A 21,830-nucleotide genomic window follows, 5' to 3' on the forward strand; every position below is an offset into this window, starting at 1 on the left:
ATAATAATGGTGTGTGACTGTGGGGGGAGATTAGAGTGTCAGCTCCTCTGTACAGAGACTGATAGGTCTGGCTCAGTGTTCTCTGTACAGCACTGCGGTCAATGTCGGAGCTATATAAATATATAATAATGGTGTGTGACTGTGGGGGGAGATTAGAGTGTCAGCTCCTCTGTACAGAGACTGATAGGATTGGCTCAGTGTTCTCTGTACAGCACTGCGGTATATGTCAGGACTTTATAAATGTATATTAATAGTGTATGACTGTGAAGGGACATTAGAGTGTCAGCTCCTCTGTACAGAGACAGATGGACTGGCTCAGTGTTCTCTGTACATCACTGCGGTATATGTCAGAGCTATATAAATATATAATAATGGTGTGTGACTGTTACGGGACATTAGAGTGTCAGCTCTTCTGTACAGAGACTGATAGGACTGGCTCAGTGTTCTCTGTACAGCACTATGATATATGTCAGAGCTATATAAATGTATAATAATAGTGTGTGACTGCTGGAGAACATTAGAGTGTCAGCTCTTCTGATGCAGATCATAAAAGTACCTGAGCGTCGCTGACGACTTCTCTCCTCTCTCAGCTTCTCAAACAGGAATTGGTGCTTTTCCCACACATTCTGGAAGAAGATCTGTTTGATAAAACAAGACGCCTCGATAAAATAAGAAATTCACAAATCACATCAAAACAATCAATCAGTGAGCTGTACAGGAAGCCATAGTGCTGTGCTAAAGTCTCAAAGTCCTATTCATAGCTATAGATAGCTTTACAATCTGATAACATCGCTTATAATGTCAGCTCAGGAAGTGACTAGAACATTGGATTTCTGGCAGGATTAGTGGCTATTTTCTGTACTTGCTGAAAATGTTCACAGACCTAAAAATAAAACTAATACAGCCTTCTAGTCAGCTTGTTCTTGGGTTTAGATATGCCATTAGAGTGTTCCAGTAGTGAGAAGTTATGAAATTCCGATTCCGTCTGTCTCTAGGAATGGGTTTAGCTAATAAATTATGATTCAGGGACTCACCTGGGCATCAGCTCGGGGTTCTTGTATTGGAAGAACCTGAAAAATTAAACCTCACATTAATCTCAGGTGGCAGAGCATAGGTCAGACTTTTTTTGTTGCCCATGTTCCCCTTGTGGGGGTTTCTAGAACAGGAAGTGATGGGGAAAAGTAATAGGGGACACAAACAACAAAAACACATTTTATTACAGTAGGGAGGGGTTGGTATGGCCTACAAAGTTTTTGCTGCCCCTGTAGATGACAACCACCCCTCCTTTTTACCTTATGCCCACCCTCTCCCTTTGCAAAAATTCTAAATAACTACAAATGTTTATCATAAAGCAATATAAAATGCCATACAACGCGTTTCGCAGCACCGAGACCCCTTCATTAGGGAACGTACATTGAAGATCAGTTGCTTTTGCCGGGAAGGATAATTACATAAAAACATAATATATAGGCAGGCTTTATGGGGGTAAATATCCCCCACTTTCTTATCCACCAATCAAATTGACAAGGCAAAAAATTTTGTTTGCCTATTTTTTAGGCAGATACAACATTTGGTGGTGCGACACTATTTTGGTGAGCGAGTGAATGAGTGTAAATGGGTTAAAAACTAAAAAGCAAAATGAATTTGTGCTGCCAACCATAAATGATGTCTCGCAACTCTAAATTATGTTTTTGTTTTTTTTGGCCCCCTTATATGGTTTTACAATTTTTTAAATTCTCGTAATTTACAGAATTTTTTGTTTTGATGTTTTCAAGGCTTTCGTGTAAGCTTGTCTTTATGTAACTTTATGGACACACTCTTTGTTATGTTTATATAAGCACACCGCAAGCTATTAAAGGTATTACGTAACGTTTCAATGCCCAGCCTAAGGCATATTTATTCGGATAGCATTTTTATGCCTGGCAATGCTTTATGTCTTAATGTAATCCTCCTTTGAAGGTCAGATGTCATTATTGACTTACAAAGAGTCCAAAGTGGTCACATTTCTCTGTCTGCTGACATAAAGGGCTTTTGTCTGCAGGCCTATGAGTCCTTCAAAGATATTCATCCTTCCATGGCAACAGTTACCATGGTGATAGGCCCAGGAAATCCTTCTGACCCTTGGCAGCCATTTTGTTTGTGGCTCAGCCATGAGTCCTTGTCAACATTGTCTATAACTTACAGAGAACTGGGAGTTTTTGTCCAAAAAAAAAAAAAATCATCTGAAAACTTCACAATTAAATTTTTATGAAAGTTTGTTTTCCACATATAAGGCCTACATCCCCAGAGGACCCTGTTGTGGGTGGCAACACCTCATTAAACATTGTTTTGCACACTTTAGGCCTACATCCCCCTGGGGACCCTCATGTTGGTGGTAACTACTCATTGAACGTTGTATTCCACATATAAGGCCTACATCGCCCTTGGGACCTTCTTGTTGGTGTGAAATCCCAGGGTGTAGTCGTAAAAAAAGAAGAGGGGGCACAGTACATGCCCACCTCACTACACCCCTGTGTCACTCCAAGGGAATCTTCTCCATAGTGACGTCATGAAACCAAAACCCACCCACTCTCCCATCGCAGGTCTGAGCCAGAGAGACAACCTGCCCACTGCCCTGAGCCTGCAATTTCATACGGGAGACATGGTCCGCGTGGCTCTGGCCAGTGCGCCCCACCCAGTAGGGGTTCTCCTGCTTACCCCACAGAGGGGGGCAGACCGACGAGAGCCACAGACCATCAAAGAATCCTTTGCAAAATAAGAGTGGGCACGCATGCCCATTTCTGAAAAAAAAGTGAGGGCACAGTGTTCCCACATGTGCCTGCCCCACTACACCCCTGATAATTCTCCATTGAACTTTGTTTTTCACACCTTAGGCCTAAATCCCCCTGGGGACCCTCTTGTTAGTGATAACTCCCTATTAAACATTGTTTTCCACATACAGAGCCTACATCCCCCTGGAGACCCTCTTGTTGGTGGTAACTCTCCATTGACAGAAAGACAAATGTGGGTTGATAGGTCTTTAGTAAACTTTTGGTATGGAACATTAGGTACACATCTAGGATCTTCGTTTCATGCTAACCCTCTTTATAACAGAAACTCGAAAGAGGGACAATAAATCTTTAGTATGCAACATTGTCTTCACTTCCATAACCTTTAACACAATGGTTACCCTTTTGTTGGTGATAACCAATGGCGGAATAGCAAAAATATCAAATTATTAGAATGGGACATTGGGTACAAATCTAAGACACAAGTCCCAATAGTGGCCATTTGTTGGAGGCAAAAGAAGTCAGTTAAATCTTTGGAACATTCCATCCCGTCTATCATTGGGTATACATCCAATACTTAAATCCCAATGGTGACCCTCTATTTTTGGTGGCAACTTGCCAATAACAGGATCACAAAAAAGGGCCAATAATCTTTCGTTTTTGGTATGGAACCTTGTCTATACTTCTTAGATCTAATGATGATCCTCATTTTAGTGGCAACCCACTAACAGCAGGATTACTAAAGAGGGCTGATAAATCTTTAGTATGGAACATCTAAAACCTCTATGACAATGGAGACTCTCTAGTTGGTGTTATCTCATCAATAACAGAATAGCTAAAGTGGGCTGAGAAATTTTTAGTGTTTTTGTTATGGGACATTGTTTTTAAATCTAAAGCCAACATCCCAATGGTGACCCTCGTGTTGGTGGCTAATTGCCAATGACAGGAACGCAAAAGTGGAAGTGTGACTGTTCCCTAGTGCTTGCAAGGCCAAATCTGTCCCGCAATGTCCTTTTTTTTGGCCCCCAAAGAAATCCTAAATATGAATTGCAGCTGGCCCACCGCTGCATTGAAATAGCGCTGCTACTACAATTCCCAGCATCACTCGCGTCTATAGACCACTCTGCCTGGTCAGCATCACTCGCGTCTATAGACCTCTCTGCCTATGTGTGGCCCCGCATTGGACTGTTTTATAGATGCAAGTAATGCCGGGAATCGTAGTAGCGGCATCACTCGCGTCTATAGACCAGTGGCCTCTCTGCCTATGTGTGGCCCCACATTGGACTGTTTCATAGACGCAAGGAATTGTAGTAGCGGTGCTATTTCAGTGAAGAGGGATTCCAGCCACTCATAACATTAAGCCACGCATTGGACTGTTTTCTTGACACAAGAAATTGTAGTAGCGGTGCTATTTCAGTTTCAAGTTTGGTTCGCGACTTTGTCTAAGTTTTTATTTTTGGCCCACTGTGGATTTGAGTTTGACACCCCTGACCTAGATGTTAGAGGGTGGTTATGTATATACTGTAGGCATGATCTGATTGCCTTGGTTATGGTGGCTGGTTGTTTGTCTGTATGGCCCTGGGGGTGGGTCATAGGGGGGCACCCTGTAGACACCCTAAGTATTGGCCTATCATAGGGAACAAAATATGGATCAAAAATCCTCTACTTGATTGATTGAATACTCTACCTCCTGTAAACCTCAGCGATTGGTAACTGTAGACAATTGATAGACATTACATTGCCTCCAGACTTGGCCAGTAACCATGAAAGGCCAATAATATTAGCTCATGTGGTATTCTATGGTAAGGTCTTATTTATTCACAGACATTTCTCAATAAAGTTTTTTAAAATGAACTCGCATATGGGGGCTGCCATTGTTGACCTCTATCTGGGAATGCTTGCTCTCATGTCAATCCCCGGGCTTCAGTGGTTTCCAAATGCCTGATAGAACATCAGGAAACAGCTGAAGCTTAGATAGGACTACAGGCCCTCCCCTCTGCTGCATGTGACAGTGTTAAGCCTGGGAACAGTGCTATGAGATACTAATACTGAGATCCAATCAGTGACTTTGGCTAGGCTGAGATGATGTCATCAGTCTGTGGCTGGCAGGAGGAAGCATTGCCTCAGTCTCCTCCGAAACTGAGCAAAGGTTTAGAAAAAGTGCTGAACATCTTCATGAACTGCATGTCATATTTAGGCTGGCAGCTCAGTCCAGGGAGTAGATGGTGACCATAGATGATGCCTGAACAAAGATGGCCCTATTGTTCTGCAGAGAAAATCAGGTAAAGATGGGGGAAGTGAAATGTTATCTAATGCTAAATCTACTAAAAGTGCAAAATTTCAATTTTCATTATACGATTTCAGTGTTGCATATTAGATTTTTCTTACCTGCTGCTGCTGTTGTAGCTGCTGGTGTACCTGTCCTTGGCACAGGTTCTGGCCCCAGGTGGTGGTAGTCAGTAGCAGGTTCAGGGATGCCAGAACAAGAGCGGCGCCCCCTAGCGCCAGTGCCAGAAGCAGGAGCGGGAGCAGAGCATTCCGACCCGCCCTCCTCCTACTCCAACGCGACATTGAGGTCACTCCGTCCCCTATAACCCTACATCCTTAACCATAACTCGCTCGCCGATCAGCACACTCCGTAACGCAGCGTTTCTCGGATAATGAGAGTGAACACTGCAGCTTTAAAAAAAATTAGCAATACACAACAAGCTTCTAGCACCCCGATTGAATGATGAGCAGACACAACAAATGCAAAAGTTTTCAAAAGTTCCGGAAACTTTTCTTGATTTTTCCCAGCATCTTCTGCGGTCTGACGCCTTTTCTTTCTTATCGATATCCTCCGCCAGAATGAATGAAACGAGACTTAAAACCCATAGGACAGCGTCCGTCTGTGTTTTAAAAGACGCTGCAAAAAAAAGAAAAACTGGGGACAGAATTGCCAAAAAGAAAAATTCTTACTTATTCTCTAATTCCCATCAGGAAAAAAAAAAGCAGAGCTGCCCTGAGCCAAAGTGCGGCCATCTTGTACCTTAGCTCCGCGGTCAGCTGAAAAAGTTTCAGAGCCAGTGTTAGAGAAGTGTTAAACTCTTTCGGCCCTCCGCTGTAACGCACAAACTGCGCGAGAGGGACTGATCAGTGACGGAGGTTAACGGCAAACCGGCAAGGTGGGTGACGGAGGGTGTCGGTGACCCTGGGGAGCGTTGGGAAAGAAGGGAATGGAGGAGAACGAAGAGGAGGAAGGTTTGTTCTCAGCTGCTTGGATATCAGCACGAGTGTTTTTCTGGTTCCTGGATTAGTTCCAGTGAAAGAGGAAAAAAAAAAAAAAGAATGACAGGAAACAGAGAGGAGGGGAGGAGGAGAGGCGAAAATAGAAGATGTTGGGGAGGGAGGAGAAAGAAAAAGGGCGGAAGAGGGAAGACAGAGGAGGAGAGGAAAGGGGGGAGACATGGCTGGGAGTCCAGAAGGAGCAAAGAAGCTGTCAACAGAAGAGCAAAAACAGACACAACTTATACAACTCTTATCTATGATATTGTCAAAGCCGAATTCCATGCAAACGTATACAAACTTTATGTTGGCCAGATCTACATGCAACTACTTCCCCCACCTCCTAGATTGTAAGCTCTTTGGGGCAGGGTCCTCTTCTCCTTCTGTGTCACTGTCTGTATCTGTCCGTCATTTGCAACCCCTATTTAATGTACAGAGCTGCGTAATATGTTGGCGCTACATAAATCCTGTTTATTAATAATAATAATAACTAGTACAAGTACCCAAATCTGTCTTGATATCAGCTTCCCGAGCAGGAGACTCGGGGAGGGGTGGCATCACCAGACCATTGTGCCTTCATTTTATAGGTAGACATAACATAAGTTTGACTAGTTGATACAAAAGAAAAAAAAGTGAAAGTGCAGCTTGCATTGGTCCAGTTGTGGAGATTTCCCTTCACGTCTCGTCTAGAAGATGCAACAGGAAGTGAGAGTTAATCTCTCCAAAATCAGGGAAATCGGACGGGAATCTGATGTGTGTACAGCACTCATCGTTCACCGTTCAAGGATCCATCATGGCGGATCCACAAACGACGAACGATCGTAATGAAAGTGAAGGGGAGAGAGTGCAGTGGGGTTGGAAAGGATGGTAAAAGATCCTTTTCCAATGAGCACATGTGTACGCAGCCTTAGAGACTTTTTACTGGAACTGGTATCCACACTGGAAGTTTATTCTGACTTGTTTAAAGCAGACCTATTAAAAAAAACATTTTTACAAAATAGAGTAGACAACCCTTTTATGGAAAGTAAAAAAAGCGCATGAAGCCCCTCCCCTGCTGTCTTTACTGCAGCGGCAGTAAAGACAGAACGGGAGCGCAGAGCCTCCTGGTATACCCACGTCACTGATCCTAGGAGGTTTCTGGCTGCTTTTTACCCCATTGCAGGAAAAAGCCCCTCCTGCCTTCATGTCGACATGTGCAGAGGGGGCTTTTCTGCTGATACCACGCATGCGCAGTCTTTTTTACAGCAGGCTATGTCATCTTATCCCGTGCCTGCGCAGTGTGAGAATGGGTGACGTAGCCAGAATAAGAAAGAAGACGGAGGAAGATGGTGGCACCCAGCACTGGGAGGAAGGCGGATTTCAGGATGGCACAGGTCCCAAACGAGGACAGCTCTAGAGAGATCAGAGGCTCTGCAAAATAAAGGTGAGTCAGGTTGACAAAAGACATCCATCAAATTCAACCACTAGGGAAATAAACATATCCCAGATATAAAATCCTATGGACATAGTTGGTCCAGAGGAAGGCAAAAAACCCTGGTACAATTTGCTGCAAAAATCCTTTTCCTAATTCCATGGGACAATCAGATGTTACCTGGATAAGCAGTCTTTGTTATCTTTACTTTAAAGCTTTAATACCCCGGTTATATGTGCTTCTGGTCATATACATCAGTGTTCTCCCCAGCCCCTTGTAGCCGGGCGCACCACCCGGCACTTTTCAGCTACCACCTGGCTGTTTTTGGGTGGTTACTGGTGAGTTGGGTCACAATTCAGGAGCTTCCACCCTCCTACAATTTCTTCTCACACAGCTTAAAAAAATGTCTGGGTTGGGCACTGTACATATATACATCTGGTCATAAAGGAAGGTGTGATGGTTAGGTGTTCATATAAATATCTGGTTATGACAAGCTGTGACATGTGGCGGCACGGTGGCTTCAAGATTGGCCTTTAAACCTTCCCAGGTTTGAATCTTGCCCAGGACTTTATTATTGTACAGCACTGCATAATATGTTGGTGCTATTCCTCAACTCATACTGTGGGAAATGGTCAACTTATCAATATGGCCTAAAATGTGTATTATTACACACACACACACACACACACACACGTTAAACAGCAATAGATTTTGGATATTAGGTGTTTCCACAACTCACAAGAGCCAAGTTTTACCTAATCACCTATGTACAGGTCCACTTATTGTAGACTACCACTCCCAAACTGGTTTTTAGAAAGCTGGACTTTAATACTCTGAATCACCAACCCAGAATGTTTATTCAGCTAACAGCCATGGTTATCTGCATGATTGTTTCAAGTATGCATTCTTATTTACAATAAGTTCAACAATGGCATCTGCCATCAGTCAGGTCTTGACTAGATGTCATTTTTAAAGGTCAAATGCTATATAAAACCCAGGATTTGTGTATATTTTTTACAGTTCCAAAAGTAAATGGGCTACAAATTTTAATTTCCAGTAAAAACATTCATAAAGAAATCCCTCAAAGCACCTTTGTGTCACCTTCCACTATTAGATATTTTAGAATACTTAAGGCTGTTAATTTATATCAGGGTGGCAGTGCCACAGAAGGACACTTAAAAGCAATCTTACCCAGCTTGCCATCCTACACCCAACCCAAATGCTTTCCATTTTATTCTACCAAATCCATATCTGGCATAGGTTTGTACCCTCCAGGCCCACATGCTTATTGTAGCTGGTGTGCCCAGGAATGATTTGTAACAAGGCACCCTGGTACTTACTACCCTGTGATGTAGACTGAGAAATGCAAATAAACCCCGAGATTTAGAAAATAAAGAGTTTTTTTATTAATGTGCAAAGAGGCGAACAGCAAGAAATATGGCTCCAACTGTTAGTGCTGCAATGACTCCAAGTCCAATTGAAAGGACCCAATTCCATGTAGACCAGGACGTCACTCCTGCTGTAAAAAGAAGTTAGTGGACACTTAGTAGAGCATGAGCTGTGGATGACCTGAAAGGCACCCAAAAGAAATGCAGTAGTTGCATCCAAGAATCTTATCGGTATATGGTCAGGTCTAAGGATACTCACCAATGTGTCGATAGCTAATTTCACCATCATCAGAAGTTACATTGACTGGACCAGCAGACACCACTTCAGAGAAAGTTTTTGACCTCTTCGCTGCATAGAGAACATATCATATATAACTATAGTATCAAGCCTGAGAAAATTGGAAGTCAATTGCAGACAGCACTTACTAAAGACTCTTTCTTGGGTCTGGTTACATGTTTGAAAGCAGCCATCTGTGTGACTGGGGTCACAAAGGGCGACCTTACAATGGATATACACCTAAAGGATGAAAGATAGGATTTGGTAGGTCACAGAGTTAAAACAAGTCAAGAATTCAGGTGAACACTCATGCTATCCGTTCAACTAGGGGAGCCAAGAGCCCATGGGTATAGTGTGGCAACACAAAAATAACCATTTACTACAAATTAGGGCAGAACCAGTATCTAAATAGGTAAATACTCTTCATGAAGCCATGCGAGACCACCCACCCAACCATCTTACCTGTCCAATAACATCACCATTGAGCTTCACATGAAGTCTGGAAGAGTAGTCAGAGGAGATGTTTATTGTAGATGACAAGTCTGGTCCTGTGGTAGAACACCTGTAACAAGATAGTAATGTACCCCCTTATGTTCTAGAAGGATTGAGACCAAGGGAAAAAAAAAAAAAAAAAAAGTGATTTCATCCAAAAATGCACTGTATCATTAGAATGAGACTGTTTATGGTGCCACCGAGTTTACACCAACCATACTTGTTACAGCTTGACCTACAATTAGATATGACTTGTCAAGGCTTTCCAGCCAAAAGTATTGGGTATAACAATGTGTAACAGGACTTCTTACAGAGCACATGCCAATGTTTTATAGTGAAATGCCATGTCTATGCATCATAGGTAAAAACAGATACTGTGCCAATCCCTATTAGAGCCCCCAAAATGTATTTTATTTAGTTATGTTGGCATTTCTAGAGAACTCCTGTCCAATAAAGCTCCCATGAATTGTGCAAATCACATGGAAATGCGACTTTCCTTCAAACTGGACAACATGAATTTGTGTACAATTTTGATGCACTGCCATACTTACCCATCCACAACAAGGTCCCTCCCGGCCTGGCCATCATGGTTTGGGAAGGCTGTAGCCCAGCAGTCTTGCAGCAATGTCACCAGGTTGGTACTTGGCATGTCAGCTTGGATATATAGATTGCCTGACTGAGGGACAGACACTGGGAAGTCTTTAGGCTGGTAGAAGGCACTGTATGCATCATCTAAAAGTGATAAAAGTTTGTTAACTCACTGCCATGGGTCTGGAGTAATGACATGACAGGAAAGGATCAGGAGGTAATGACTTCATGAGCTCCAGGAAAGTTAATTGAATTACCATTGTACCAAGTTGGCCAGAATAGCTGCAGCTCAAATACAGATTCTGCACTGCAAACTTTATACTAGGTCTTTTGTCCCACTACATGACCCAGCAGAGCAGCATTCCTTGAGCTTCTATAAAAGCAAGGCCACCAAAGGAATATAAGACTCCTAAAAGCACTTTTGCCATGGTGCTCCATATACACTCACCCTTGGCAATCCTCAGCTCTGCCATGTGTGTCCTGGCTCTCCTGCGCAACACTAAAGAAAAGAAAGCACAGTTACATACATATGTAAAGGTGATCTGTCCACGTGCATTGCAAGGGCAGAGAAGATTGAAAAGCAGCCTATACAGTGTAGACATTTGTGGAATCTCCCATTAAAATGTGGTTGCTGCAACATGGCTTTGTTCTTGATCATAAAGAGAAAAGGTATGCCAGTCCTTTAGATTACCAAAATGCGGTATGAATGTGTACCTTTAGCCTGATCTGGCACAGCCAAGCCCAACATAGGTAGAGCAGACTTGTTCTGAGCTGCCAACATTAGAGTGTCCTTCACAGGGTATCGACAGCGCAGGGTCATCCTGTAACGAGAGAGGTTTAGTTGTCAGTGTTCTGCCATGGACTGCTATGTCCAGCTAGTGGATTCTGTTACCTGTAGGTGGAGTCCCTAGAGATGATTGGCTCGTCTGGAAAGAGCACTGCTCTGTCATAGATCACTTCATTTTCATAGACAAGGTAATCACTGTCAAACTGAAGACAAGAATCTAATGAATACAAGTTGTACAATATTGTAATACTGCTCATCCATCACCATTAAGATGCAAACTTTCATATTTTGGCACCACCTTTATGGCATCCCTTACCTCTAGATCTGGACAAGGATCCCTTTAAAGCTCCAACTAAAGGAGTGTACACAAGAGTTTGTTGTTCAAACCATACCTCCCCACCTGAACAGGCTACTTATTTGGTATGGTGGGTTTGGAGTCTTGGCTTACTATCCAATAGATCTCATGACAGATGCTTATACCTATATATTATACAGGATTTATATAATGCCAACATATTATGCAGTGCTGTACAACAAATAGGGATTGCAAATGACAGACAGTGATACAGGAGGAGAGAACCCTGCCACAAAGAGCTTACACTCTGTAGGTGAAGCTGGGTTCCCATGTCCTGGAGAAGCCACCACCAAAACCATTGCAACCTGAATATTTTACCACCACATAAAACCCTTTGTTTATTTACCCTTTGAATAGGGAAGTATTTGGCTGTGAAGACTTCCCACATCCTTCTAGACCAGCATTGTGGAACCCTGGGAATTTTTGGCCATCTGTAAGGGTGACATTTTCCTCAATGGCTAGCAAAGTAAGGCATTCTTACTACTGACCACCAAAAGCTGTGGCTTTAGTAATTATAATGGGGGTGCCCGGTTTTAAAAATTTCCCCAATGTTAAGGTCAAGGAAAGCTGCTAAAGACCATACTAATCCATAATGGTGTGTGGAGAACAGACCCTTACTCAGGCTTACAGCTGTATCTCTTTGGTATACAAGGCTGTATTGTTGTCTTTTGGGATTAATGCCCTTGTTAGGACTTACTCTAAAGCAGACAGGATGTCCTCTAGTTATTTAAAATGGTTACCTATAGTCCTTTCCTTTTTGTAGGACCATGTAGTCCAGCAACTACCTTTCCATTTAGCTTGGAGCCATCACTAGTAATAGAAATTTTACACTGTTACCTTCTTGGTGGTGCCACATGTGTAGGCTGCAAAGTTGAAGAGTGCCAAGCCATTGCCGACCTCCTGTGGTTTACAATTAATATCCTTCAGGTGAGTTCGTGTGGGATCAATACTTGGCTTGCTCAGAGAACTGTTGACGACTGCAATTATGGAACCATTGGCGATGCAGACTGTGGACCAAAGGTTGGCAAGTCACTAGTCTAAGTTTTTTTTTTTGGCAATTAAACCCCCTTACTCAGACTTACCTAGTGGTACTGGAGGAAAGATGCAGATCACAAAGGTAGAACTTTCTATATTTAAGGTCCGGTTGTTGCGGAGACTGAAGTCCAGGCGCACACGAAAAAAGTCTAATGTGGCCACCTTGAGAAGCAATGCAACATAAGTTGTTACTAAAGCATGCAGGGCAGTATTACCCATTAGTAAATGAAAGACTTGCATATAAAATGAACAAACAAAACCCAATTTTCATTTTTAGTTCAGTGATGCCTCCCACCACCTTGTGTTTGTCCAGAATCATGTCTAAGCCTACTGGCTTTCCCAGCATCTATTAACTTATCAACCTGATGTTGGAATGGGTGCTTAGAGGCCTAATGTGCTCAAGGGGGAGCTAGAAGTTGGATATGAAACCTAGAACTTCAGGGCAATTGGGCCATGCAAGGACCAGTACCTCTAGTAATTTAAGAAGGTCTTAACATAGGAGTTCCCATGCATTGTAAAGTCCCCTCTTTAGATTGTAGTATCTTCTTGCTAGAGTTCCCTACTTTTGCATCTCCTATTCCAAGATCAGTTTTAGATTGTGAGAAAACCAAAAGTCTTTAGAAGATAAATATGATGGCTTGAAGGAATTTGTCAAGTGACAATGGATATAACAAACAGAAAATGGGAGTGGTATATAATATAGGCCTCAGATGATTAGGGACAAGGTCTCCCCTTCTTACCAGCATTTATCAACCCACATACCTAAAGTGGTCCAAAGAAAAAAATAATTTTCAATAAAATCTCACTTTATGCATACAATCTATAGATGGATAGTCCAATACCTCATAGATAAGTCCAACTGAAGGGTAGGGCACTTCCAGATATAACCCAACATCTGTATCCCTCACTACGTATTTCTGAGATGTAATCAATTCATTTGTTAGAGGAAGGTTCCGGATATAAGGAAGCCAGTACCGACCAATGTTTCCACGTGTCATGTTAATCACCAGTCTGTCACGTCCACAGGAGTTGGTATAATTTGGAGGCGCTAGGAGAGAAGAGAGGTTATAATCGGCCATCATGTGTTCCAAAACAAAGCTGCAGGGTTACAACTCACCAGCATCTTCTAGAATACGATCCACTACATTCGAATAAGTAAAGTTCTTTCCTTTGGGTTCAAGGGTCATGACATATGTCACATACAGCTTGTAGCGTCTACTGTAGTTACCAAGATACTGAAAAAGACAGAACAGTTATGTGCCGCCATACTTTTAGAAGAGTAGTGTTATTGGTACTGAAGAATCCAACCTTGCTCAGAGAATACATAGAAGTATTATGTACCTGCCATGCTAGGGAGGGAATATGTAACCCTCTACCCCTACCAGTAAAACTTCATACCCCTCCAACTGTACTGGTGGAACCACTAAGTCAGTTCAGTAACTGCCACCAGGCCCCATCCAGATCAGTATGGGACTTTCTATAGCAGCTCACCAGCTTGTTGCTATGAAGAAGTGTTTTACTCTCTAAATTATATCATCCAAAGCAAGTATGAAATAATTCTTTTGCTGCATGGCAGCAGCAAGTCTGAGCTGCAGAGATGTCTCATGCAAGTGAAATTTGCATGGGGTCACATGTGTCAAGTCACCCTGCAATAACCAGTTCTGTACAATACCTATAGCACATTTTATATCCCCACCTTAACCAGGCCTGTTGAATCTTACACATTTTATTAAGCCACACTTTGTGAACTTTCAGTAATGCCTTCATTTTGTTATCAGACTTCAAATTTTAGTGTCCTGTACATTCTATATGCCACACTGACCCAACTGCAGGATAGATTTCACACCAGGACAATATACTTCCCCCTACATACTGGCCTTTGTAATAAGGGCATTTTTCATTTACTGGGTTACTATTTTTGTAGTGTTATGACAGTTTTGTCATTGCATAAGATGGTTGCTTAGTCTTCTTCCCAAATATGGGGAAATCTTACCGTCATCTCCACTAGAGAGTCTTTGAAGGGCACAATCAGGTAGAAGACCTGGGTGTTGTTGGGGTTTGTTGCATAGGCAACATCCATTCCTCTGAGTGTCAGGGCATTAAGTGTCAATGGAGCTTTGTGGATGGTAAATGAGTTTAGAACGACATCAGAATAGAAGTTGCCCAGGGAAACATTGAAGTAACCTTGCTCTTTGATAGTGTCTGATGGGAAAAAGGAAAGTCAAGCTACAATATATGGGAAGCCAAAAGAGCAATGTAGTAAAAGACGACATTATGACTAATGATATTTTGCAGAACTTGGATAAAGGTTAAGAGGCCTAGTCCATTGCTCCACCATATAAAGCTAGAATGCAAGATGGACTTACGATCTATGAAGATGGGAATCTGTCGTATGGCTGGAGTCACAACTGGCTTGTACTGTAAATGTGTTGTGGAGTCGTCATCATTCTCTCCAGTCCACTGCCTCTGCAGCATAAGGTTTATGCTGTATATTGTCACATAGGTATTGTCCACAATGTCACTCTAAAAAAAAAAAAATTGAAATTGGAGGGTATAAACCACAAATTGGAGGGTATAAACCCTCCAGGCAATCCACACACCAAATCAAGTTGTAATGACATGATTCACCAACTTTTGTCCAGGCAATAGATAATTTGCTGCAGTCCCTAGTCTGCTAGTGAAGGAAAGTCAAATTTGTGTAGGGTGTAAGACCCCCCGCCCCCCAATTCCACTGACCTGAGTGATGAAGACCTGTTGCTGGCAATTGTTTTCCACTCAACCAAGACCAGAAACCCTACCTGGTGACAGGACAACCCCGTACTGAAAGTTAACTGAACAGTTTAAGGTTCCATGCTAGGTGTACCTACACTCTTAAGCTCCAGCTAAAATGGGAACTCCACTAGCAATCTTTGGAAAAACCCTGGTTGGGACACAGCAGATGAGCATGTCAAATCCAACTGACTTGTTCCCATTAATGCAGCCCATCAGCAATCATTCAAAAGGCTTTCTTCAGTATGGGAGAACCAATGTTATTACCAGACATGGAAAACCAATATTGATAAGTGAGGTGGTCCACCTGTGTGGTATTTTAGTCACAACTGGTTCACATCAGAAAAGCAACACTTGTTTTCAGGAAGAGTCTATTGGACAATTTCTGGTGGCCTATTGCATGCAGTTATATTAACTCCTCCTTGTATCAAGGTACAGGTCTCCATGTTTAGTTATAGGTAAAGTGAACTTGTGCTTTGGTGATAAGGAAAGTGCCCACCATTTCCACGGTTTTACTTATGTTTGCAAGCCTACTGAAGCAGCAGCATGAAAAACTACACATTGTTGAATAGTAGTAAGGTTTTAGACCACAATGCAATTTAACCATCCTCACCTGTAGATATCCTTCAGGAGCACCAATTGGCACAGTCACCTCCACAGTGCTGCCACTGTATTGAAACATGTATTTTGTAGCTTTAAGATCATCATTTGCTATGAGATTTCCATTGACACCCATGGTAAATCCACTGTTTAAGAATGATCCAGTAAGCAGGGGACTCAGAACAGAAGGGGACCGCCAAGAGACAGCCAGGTCTGTGAACACTGGTGGGTCTGCCGTGGAGAAGCAGAAAGAGAAACTAAATCCAATGCCTGGTTTAATGGTAAGTTTAAATTGAACCCCATTACCTGTCATAATTGTGACCAGGACAAGAGTAATTCTCACCTAATGGGAGACACACAACTCCCACCCCTTATCAGTTCTAGCCCTTCCCACCTCTTGATCTTTAGTGTTACATTTAAGCTTGTGTTAAGGCCAAAGACTGACATATCCAATAAATATCCAGACCATCTGGGGATATAGAGCCCCTTTGAAGGCATCATCTGCCTCCAAACATACCAGCTGGATAGAACATTGGTGGAGATGGCAGACCAATCTTAAGCATGTCTAAGCAATGTATCCATTAGAGAACTCGTCTGCAACAACTCTGCCAAAAATGTGCTACAGTTACGGCCAACAAAGCTGCCTTTACAACTTATACGCCACTCCAACTTCCACCTGAGCAACCTCAAAGCCATTTCGTGAGCCAACATACTGCCATTCAAGTACCCAATGTTAGACTAATGAGGCTTAGTCTGTCCTGCCAACTCATGCTACATTGGTGGAGGATTTGCACACCACATCAATTTACATATACACCTGATTTGCCATCCAATCTATCCACCATCAGCTTGGCAAGTTATGGTCAGATCCTCCCTGATTGAGCCAGTTCCTATCCCCATGTATGAAGGATAATGTCTTCCTTACCATTCCTCCAGGCAAATTTCCTTACCCCTTGGACATGCCAATGTTGTGTCTACGAAGAGACTAAGTAAAGTCTGCTTGTACATCATCATACTGGTAATGACTTCAAGATGGTAATTGCCAATCTGTAAGAAAAGATCCCTTCAGTAGACTATATCAGCATAGGAAAATGAATTGCCTATACAGTTGTGCCTTCAATATGAATGGGCTCAAATTTGCCTGCATGCACCTCTGAAGCTTCTGTGGTGAAAGCTACAAATGATTTAGGATATACCAAGCAGTGGTTACTGTCATAGTCAGGAGGTCTTCAATGTTTAAAAATCTATATTCCAAAAGTATGCAGCAAATTGGACAACCTGACAAACTGTACAATTATCAAGCAAATAAAAGATTTGAGCCCCTGTGTGCCTTGTGGATTACACAGAATATAGCAAAGTCCAGTCATGTTACTAACTGTCCCTCAAAGGGGCTCACAATCTAATTTCCCCCATAGACATATGTCAATAACAAAGTTGAAGGTCATTGAGGTGGGGCACAAGTAAATTAACTGCATGCTTTAATATGTGGGTGGAAACCCATGAAAACATGGGGAGAACCTGCAAACTAAATGCAGATAACCCTGGCCGAGATACATACTTGGGACCTAGCACAGCAAGAGTGCTCACCTCCCTATTTGTAAGACTGACCACATGTTGAAAGCAGATCTGCTCATTAGGTTTAACTTGGACAGGAGATGGGACAAGAAACTCACTGTATTGCAGCATTACCCTAGAAAGGGCCAACCCAATTTTCTTTCACTTAAGCATGCCTTTTATTACTAGTATTTATATAGCACCATCATAGTATGCAGTGCTGTACAAAGTCCATAGTTGCATCACCAATTGTCCCTCAAAGGAGCTCACAATCTAATGTCCCTACCATAGTCATGTCATTAGTACAATCTAATGCCTTCTTACCATTATGATCTGCGATTCTGCAGTGTTGTAAGATGCTCTAAATACCACCCTGGTTACTGTGGCATTAACACCATAACCTCTGCCGATTGCATCTTTGGCAAGAATAGTACCAGTGGAGCTGTTTGTAAAGGACACTTTCCATGCCTGGGAAATTCCAGCCTGGGGTAGGGGGGTAGAAGAGAATGCAACAAGTTAAGGCAAATACACACCTCAAAGTACTACACCATCACATGCTCAACACAACATTTGAGTTAAATGGAGGTGGCCTTTCCCTACATATAGTATATATTAAAGCAAAAGCAAGGTAGATTTTAGCAAAGCCCTTATTTTTGGGGAGTATTTGAAAATGTAGCACCATTGCCCAATCTGTATGAATCAAGGGAAGAACATAGAAAAGTCACTGCCCCTATAGAACATTGAAGGCTACCTAAAGTCATGTGGTGAGAAAAAAAATTGGGCATCCCATTGCCATTAACCAGTTGTCCTGTAAGGATGGCTTTAAGACTTCCCGCTAGCTCACCTGAAATAGGGATAAGGTTTCAATCACCGGGTTAAACATATACAAATATTAGGCACGATACTACCCCTCCCCACCCCCAGTGCAAGGATGTGGTTCCACCAGTACACTGCTAGATTTTTGCTGTGTTTTTTTTTACTCTATGCCAGCCTCCAAGTTATCGGTCAGGAATTCTAGATGGGGGGTTGACAAGGTATTACCACCTCCACCTAATATGTTACAACTTCTATACGGTGGCTGCACCATGGCTATGAATAACTAGGTTATAAGGCTAAAGCAACCACCACATCAACAGATTTAATGTATTGCATTTCTTTCTTGGGATTTAGATATCTAATGTTTTGCTCTAGAAAGATTATTAGGTCCCCAGTCCTTGGGGAACTCTGGACTTAACAGTGATGCGGCTAAACCTTGTCATCCCAGAACCCCCACTGATCTACTTTAGTCACAAATTACCCAATATAGTATATTACAATACTCACCCCAAAAAAAAAATTCAGGAACCCCACCATATCTAATTTTTTTGAACCAACAGCTTGCCATTAACTGAAATTGCTGAATATGTTTGACCCATTTATTGTGAAGCATTAGAACTTGGGAAGCCTTTATACTTTGTAGGAGAAAGGAAAACCAAAGGACAAGTTTCTGGGGTTCAAACTAGTGTATATCTAGTAGTTGGCAGTTACATTCAACTGTACTTGTAATCCTGAAGCAGCTTGGAAACCTCCTCACCATTACAAGAATGAGTTGAATGTGACCCAACTACTTGATATTCCCCTAAGTTTGGGATAGCAAGACTACAGTTAAGAATCCTGGCTAAATGGGAACCTTCACATCCACTAGTGAAAGCACAGCCTTAGCTCTTTTAGAGATTCAGCATATACCAGTAAGTCATGTGGCAAAAAAAAAAAAGTGCTAACACCATACGAGCGCTTGGAATCCCAATTTGAAAGCTTACCACTGGGCCCGACAGTTGAAGACTCTTAACAATAGCAGCTGGAATAATTCTCGACACAGATACCTGTAGGTAAAACAGACCAAGTCAACACATTTTGGGTCAAAGCTACAAACTATAGAACTGTACCTTTCACCAGGTAACCATGTTATAGCAAATTAATCCAACCTTTGGAATTATATGAAGCAGCAAGCCCCACTAGGCATGACTAATGGTTGCATTAAGTCCATCTTGGGCCACACAGCCTACCCATGCCAGCCAACATAGTTAGAAAAACACAATAAAGGTGGCCTTATTCCCCCCCCCCCCATATACAGGGCTTGTCAACATTTATCATTGAATATTATGAATGCAAAGTTATCTTATGTCAACCAAACTTGTCTGGTAACCATGAAGCATCTTCAACTGAAACCAAGAAACTGCATTTGGCCATTCATACAAGGGGAACATTATATCGAATATCTCTATTTGAGAATCCTATTTGTTCCGGCTTCCATTTTTTTTTAAAAAAGGCACCTGGGTGGGGTCCCAAAACCTGGCATTGATCACCAACAGTAGGTGCTTGTACTATGGATAGTTGGGGGTCAAGCCAGTCAAACTTTCCCACCCAGGATTGGGGGTTAAACATTATATAGAGCTAGAACTGGGGCAAGTTCATTTTTCCTATGCATCATCCCCTCCAAGTTTACCTCCATGTAGTTTTCTTCACAGACAATCTCCCTCACATCCCATGACTGTTGAGGACGGCAGGTCATAACCACAGGATACGTTGAAGTTTGTCCACGGTAGTTCACTTTAAGCTCCAATGAGATATCAAATCGCTGGTCGTTCTGTGGAGAAATAGAGGAAAGGTAAGCATGACACAAGGGTGTACCCTGTGCATGGATTGGCCAGACCAGAATGCAACACCTACCGTGTTCTTCACCCAACAGCCCAAAAAAGAAATGCGAGTTTCCATGTTCCCACGCAGATCTGTGGTGAAGGTGTAGCCACATTGTGCCGCCCGCTGTGGCTCTTGCATAGGGTCCGGAAACCTGGTATCATCTAGGGGAGAGAAAAAATAAATAAAATACACGGATCTACCTGAAGAATTTTAAAGTTCTTTGCCAACAAAAGGCTACTTACTCAAGGCATACAGACTCCATTGGCCTGGGACAAAGAAACTTTTGTTCCCCCATATCCAGAAAAACCTATCACGACATTCCGTTATCAAGACATCTAGAGGAAAAGAACTTGCTATTAATAAGCCAGCTACATGCAGTATTTTTCATTCACAAGTCATTCTACTCATGTGATTGGCTCACTGGGTTAAGGATTCATCTATAGGGAGCTACAAGCCATATCTCCAATAAAAGTGGAGAAAGCTTATCTTCTCTGAAGGGATGGATACATCACCATGTATTAAAAAAAAGTGTCCAGAAGGCCCTAATAAGAGCTAACTTGCAAAGATGCCACAAAATGCTGGAATTTAGGGAAAATACTGGAGATATCTACAGGTAGTTTAACAAGACCAGGTTAGGTTGGGGACCCCCCACAGACCAGTGAAGGGCCCATCCAATAGGAAAGGGTTTGTGTCCATCAAGCAGTCACTCACCCAGTATGTTACGTGCCCAATGGTGAATGGGTTTATATGGCAGAGCTTTAAGCCATACCCAGACATTTGGTAATGCAGATTTAATGGACTTTTTCAAAAAGCTTAGGCAGCAGTGAAAAACTTATTGATGAGCATGGACAGGTTAGTAATGAGCAGCACTTACCAGGCGGTAAACTCTGTGCATGCACAAGATGTGGAAGAGCCAAGCAGAGCACTGCAACTCTAGAAAATAAATCAAGAGTTATATGGGGCAAGTCATTATATATAGAAACAATACTAAGAATTACAGCCAAAGTACATGATGAGAAGTGGTACTGTGCACAGTCCATACATATAGAATAGGGACAGATAACCAAGAATTACACCCAGTGTACAGGACAAGTGAAGTAGTTCTGTGCAGAGCATACACAACAGGTACTGAGAATTACACCCAGTGTACAGGACAAGAGTAGTACTGTGCAGAGGCCCATACATACAGAATAGGAAAAGAAACCAAGCGTTACACCCAGGATAGAGGACTAGAGAAGTGGTACTGTGCAGAATCATACATTAAAAAAACAAACAAACTGAGAATTACACCCATCTAGCAAAATCTATCCCAGAGACAGACACTACCTTTATCATGTCTGGTCTATTATAAGAGGTCCCCTGACTACTCTGCAGGAACAATATTGGGGTTACATAGGTGTAATAGTTGACCCCAGTGATTTTAGAGCTGAAGCAGCAAGATATTTCTTGTGCCTAATTTTATATATATATATATATATTCTCATTCTACTTGCAGCTATGTTTCAATACAATAGATAACTCAGAAGCATGAAGTCAGAAGCATGGAGTCACAATTACCAAGCAGGATTACAGGTGAGGACTCCATACACTCCTAACCCCCCTAACTTGTCTCAGGACCATTGCACCAAATGTGTGTCAGGTTATGGAGGCAGAAAGCCATCAGTGTTTCCAACCCTGCATTAAATTATCTAGAGATAATATTAGAGACATAATAACAAATAAAGAAAATCTTAAAACACTATACTAACTGACCACCCAACCACAAAACATTATCCACATCACAGAAATACACCCCCCCCCAGCTATAACAGACAGACATACTAACCCAGTCAGGAGTATACAATGCATGGTCACAGCACTCAA

The 21,830-nt window shown here is 42.3% G+C and overlaps 2 protein-coding genes across 3 annotated transcripts in view; both read right to left on the reverse strand.

Annotated features, from left to right (window-relative positions):
- The window catches only part of LOC140322273 (uncharacterized), a 38,801-nt gene extending 32,656 nt beyond the window's left edge, over positions 1-6,145 (reverse strand). Inside the window, exons 1-3 of the mRNA XM_072398855.1 lie at positions 5,157-6,145; positions 1,035-1,070; positions 557-638 (exon numbers count right to left, since the gene is read on the reverse strand). Of these exons, the coding sequence (XP_072254956.1) occupies positions 557-638; positions 1,035-1,070; positions 5,157-5,339 (301 nt within the window). The 5' untranslated portion in view covers positions 5,340-6,145. The remainder of the gene's footprint in view (positions 1-556; positions 639-1,034; positions 1,071-5,156) is intronic.
- Positions 6,146-8,825: 2,680 nt separating this feature from the next.
- On the reverse strand, positions 8,826-21,830 carry LOC140322751 (uncharacterized). 2 transcript variants are annotated; one of them, XM_072399331.1, is made up of 23 exons: positions 21,793-21,830; positions 20,842-20,900; positions 20,210-20,302; positions 19,998-20,128; positions 19,774-19,914; positions 19,088-19,150; positions 17,613-17,771; positions 16,685-16,781; positions 15,748-15,965; positions 14,732-14,888; positions 14,359-14,567; positions 13,483-13,600; positions 13,208-13,413; positions 12,413-12,527; positions 12,168-12,337; positions 11,081-11,178; positions 10,903-11,009; positions 10,637-10,687; positions 10,152-10,332; positions 9,571-9,670; positions 9,258-9,348; positions 9,091-9,180; positions 8,826-8,959 (listed from the first exon to the last, which is right to left on the reverse strand). In XM_072399331.1, the coding sequence occupies exons 1-23, from the start codon at positions 21,813-21,815 to the stop codon at positions 8,850-8,852; spliced, it is 2,787 nt and encodes a 928-aa protein (XP_072255432.1). In that variant the 5' UTR covers positions 21,816-21,830; the 3' UTR covers positions 8,826-8,849. The 2 variants fall into 2 exon arrangements, with proteins under 2 accessions (XP_072255432.1, XP_072255431.1); XM_072399330.1 differs by having other exon boundaries at positions 8,826-8,962.

The sequence above is a fragment of the Pyxicephalus adspersus genome, chromosome 2 (assembly GCF_032062135.1).
Source record: "Pyxicephalus adspersus chromosome 2, UCB_Pads_2.0, whole genome shotgun sequence".
In the NCBI taxonomy this organism is placed as follows: domain Eukaryota; kingdom Metazoa; phylum Chordata; class Amphibia; order Anura; family Pyxicephalidae; genus Pyxicephalus; species Pyxicephalus adspersus.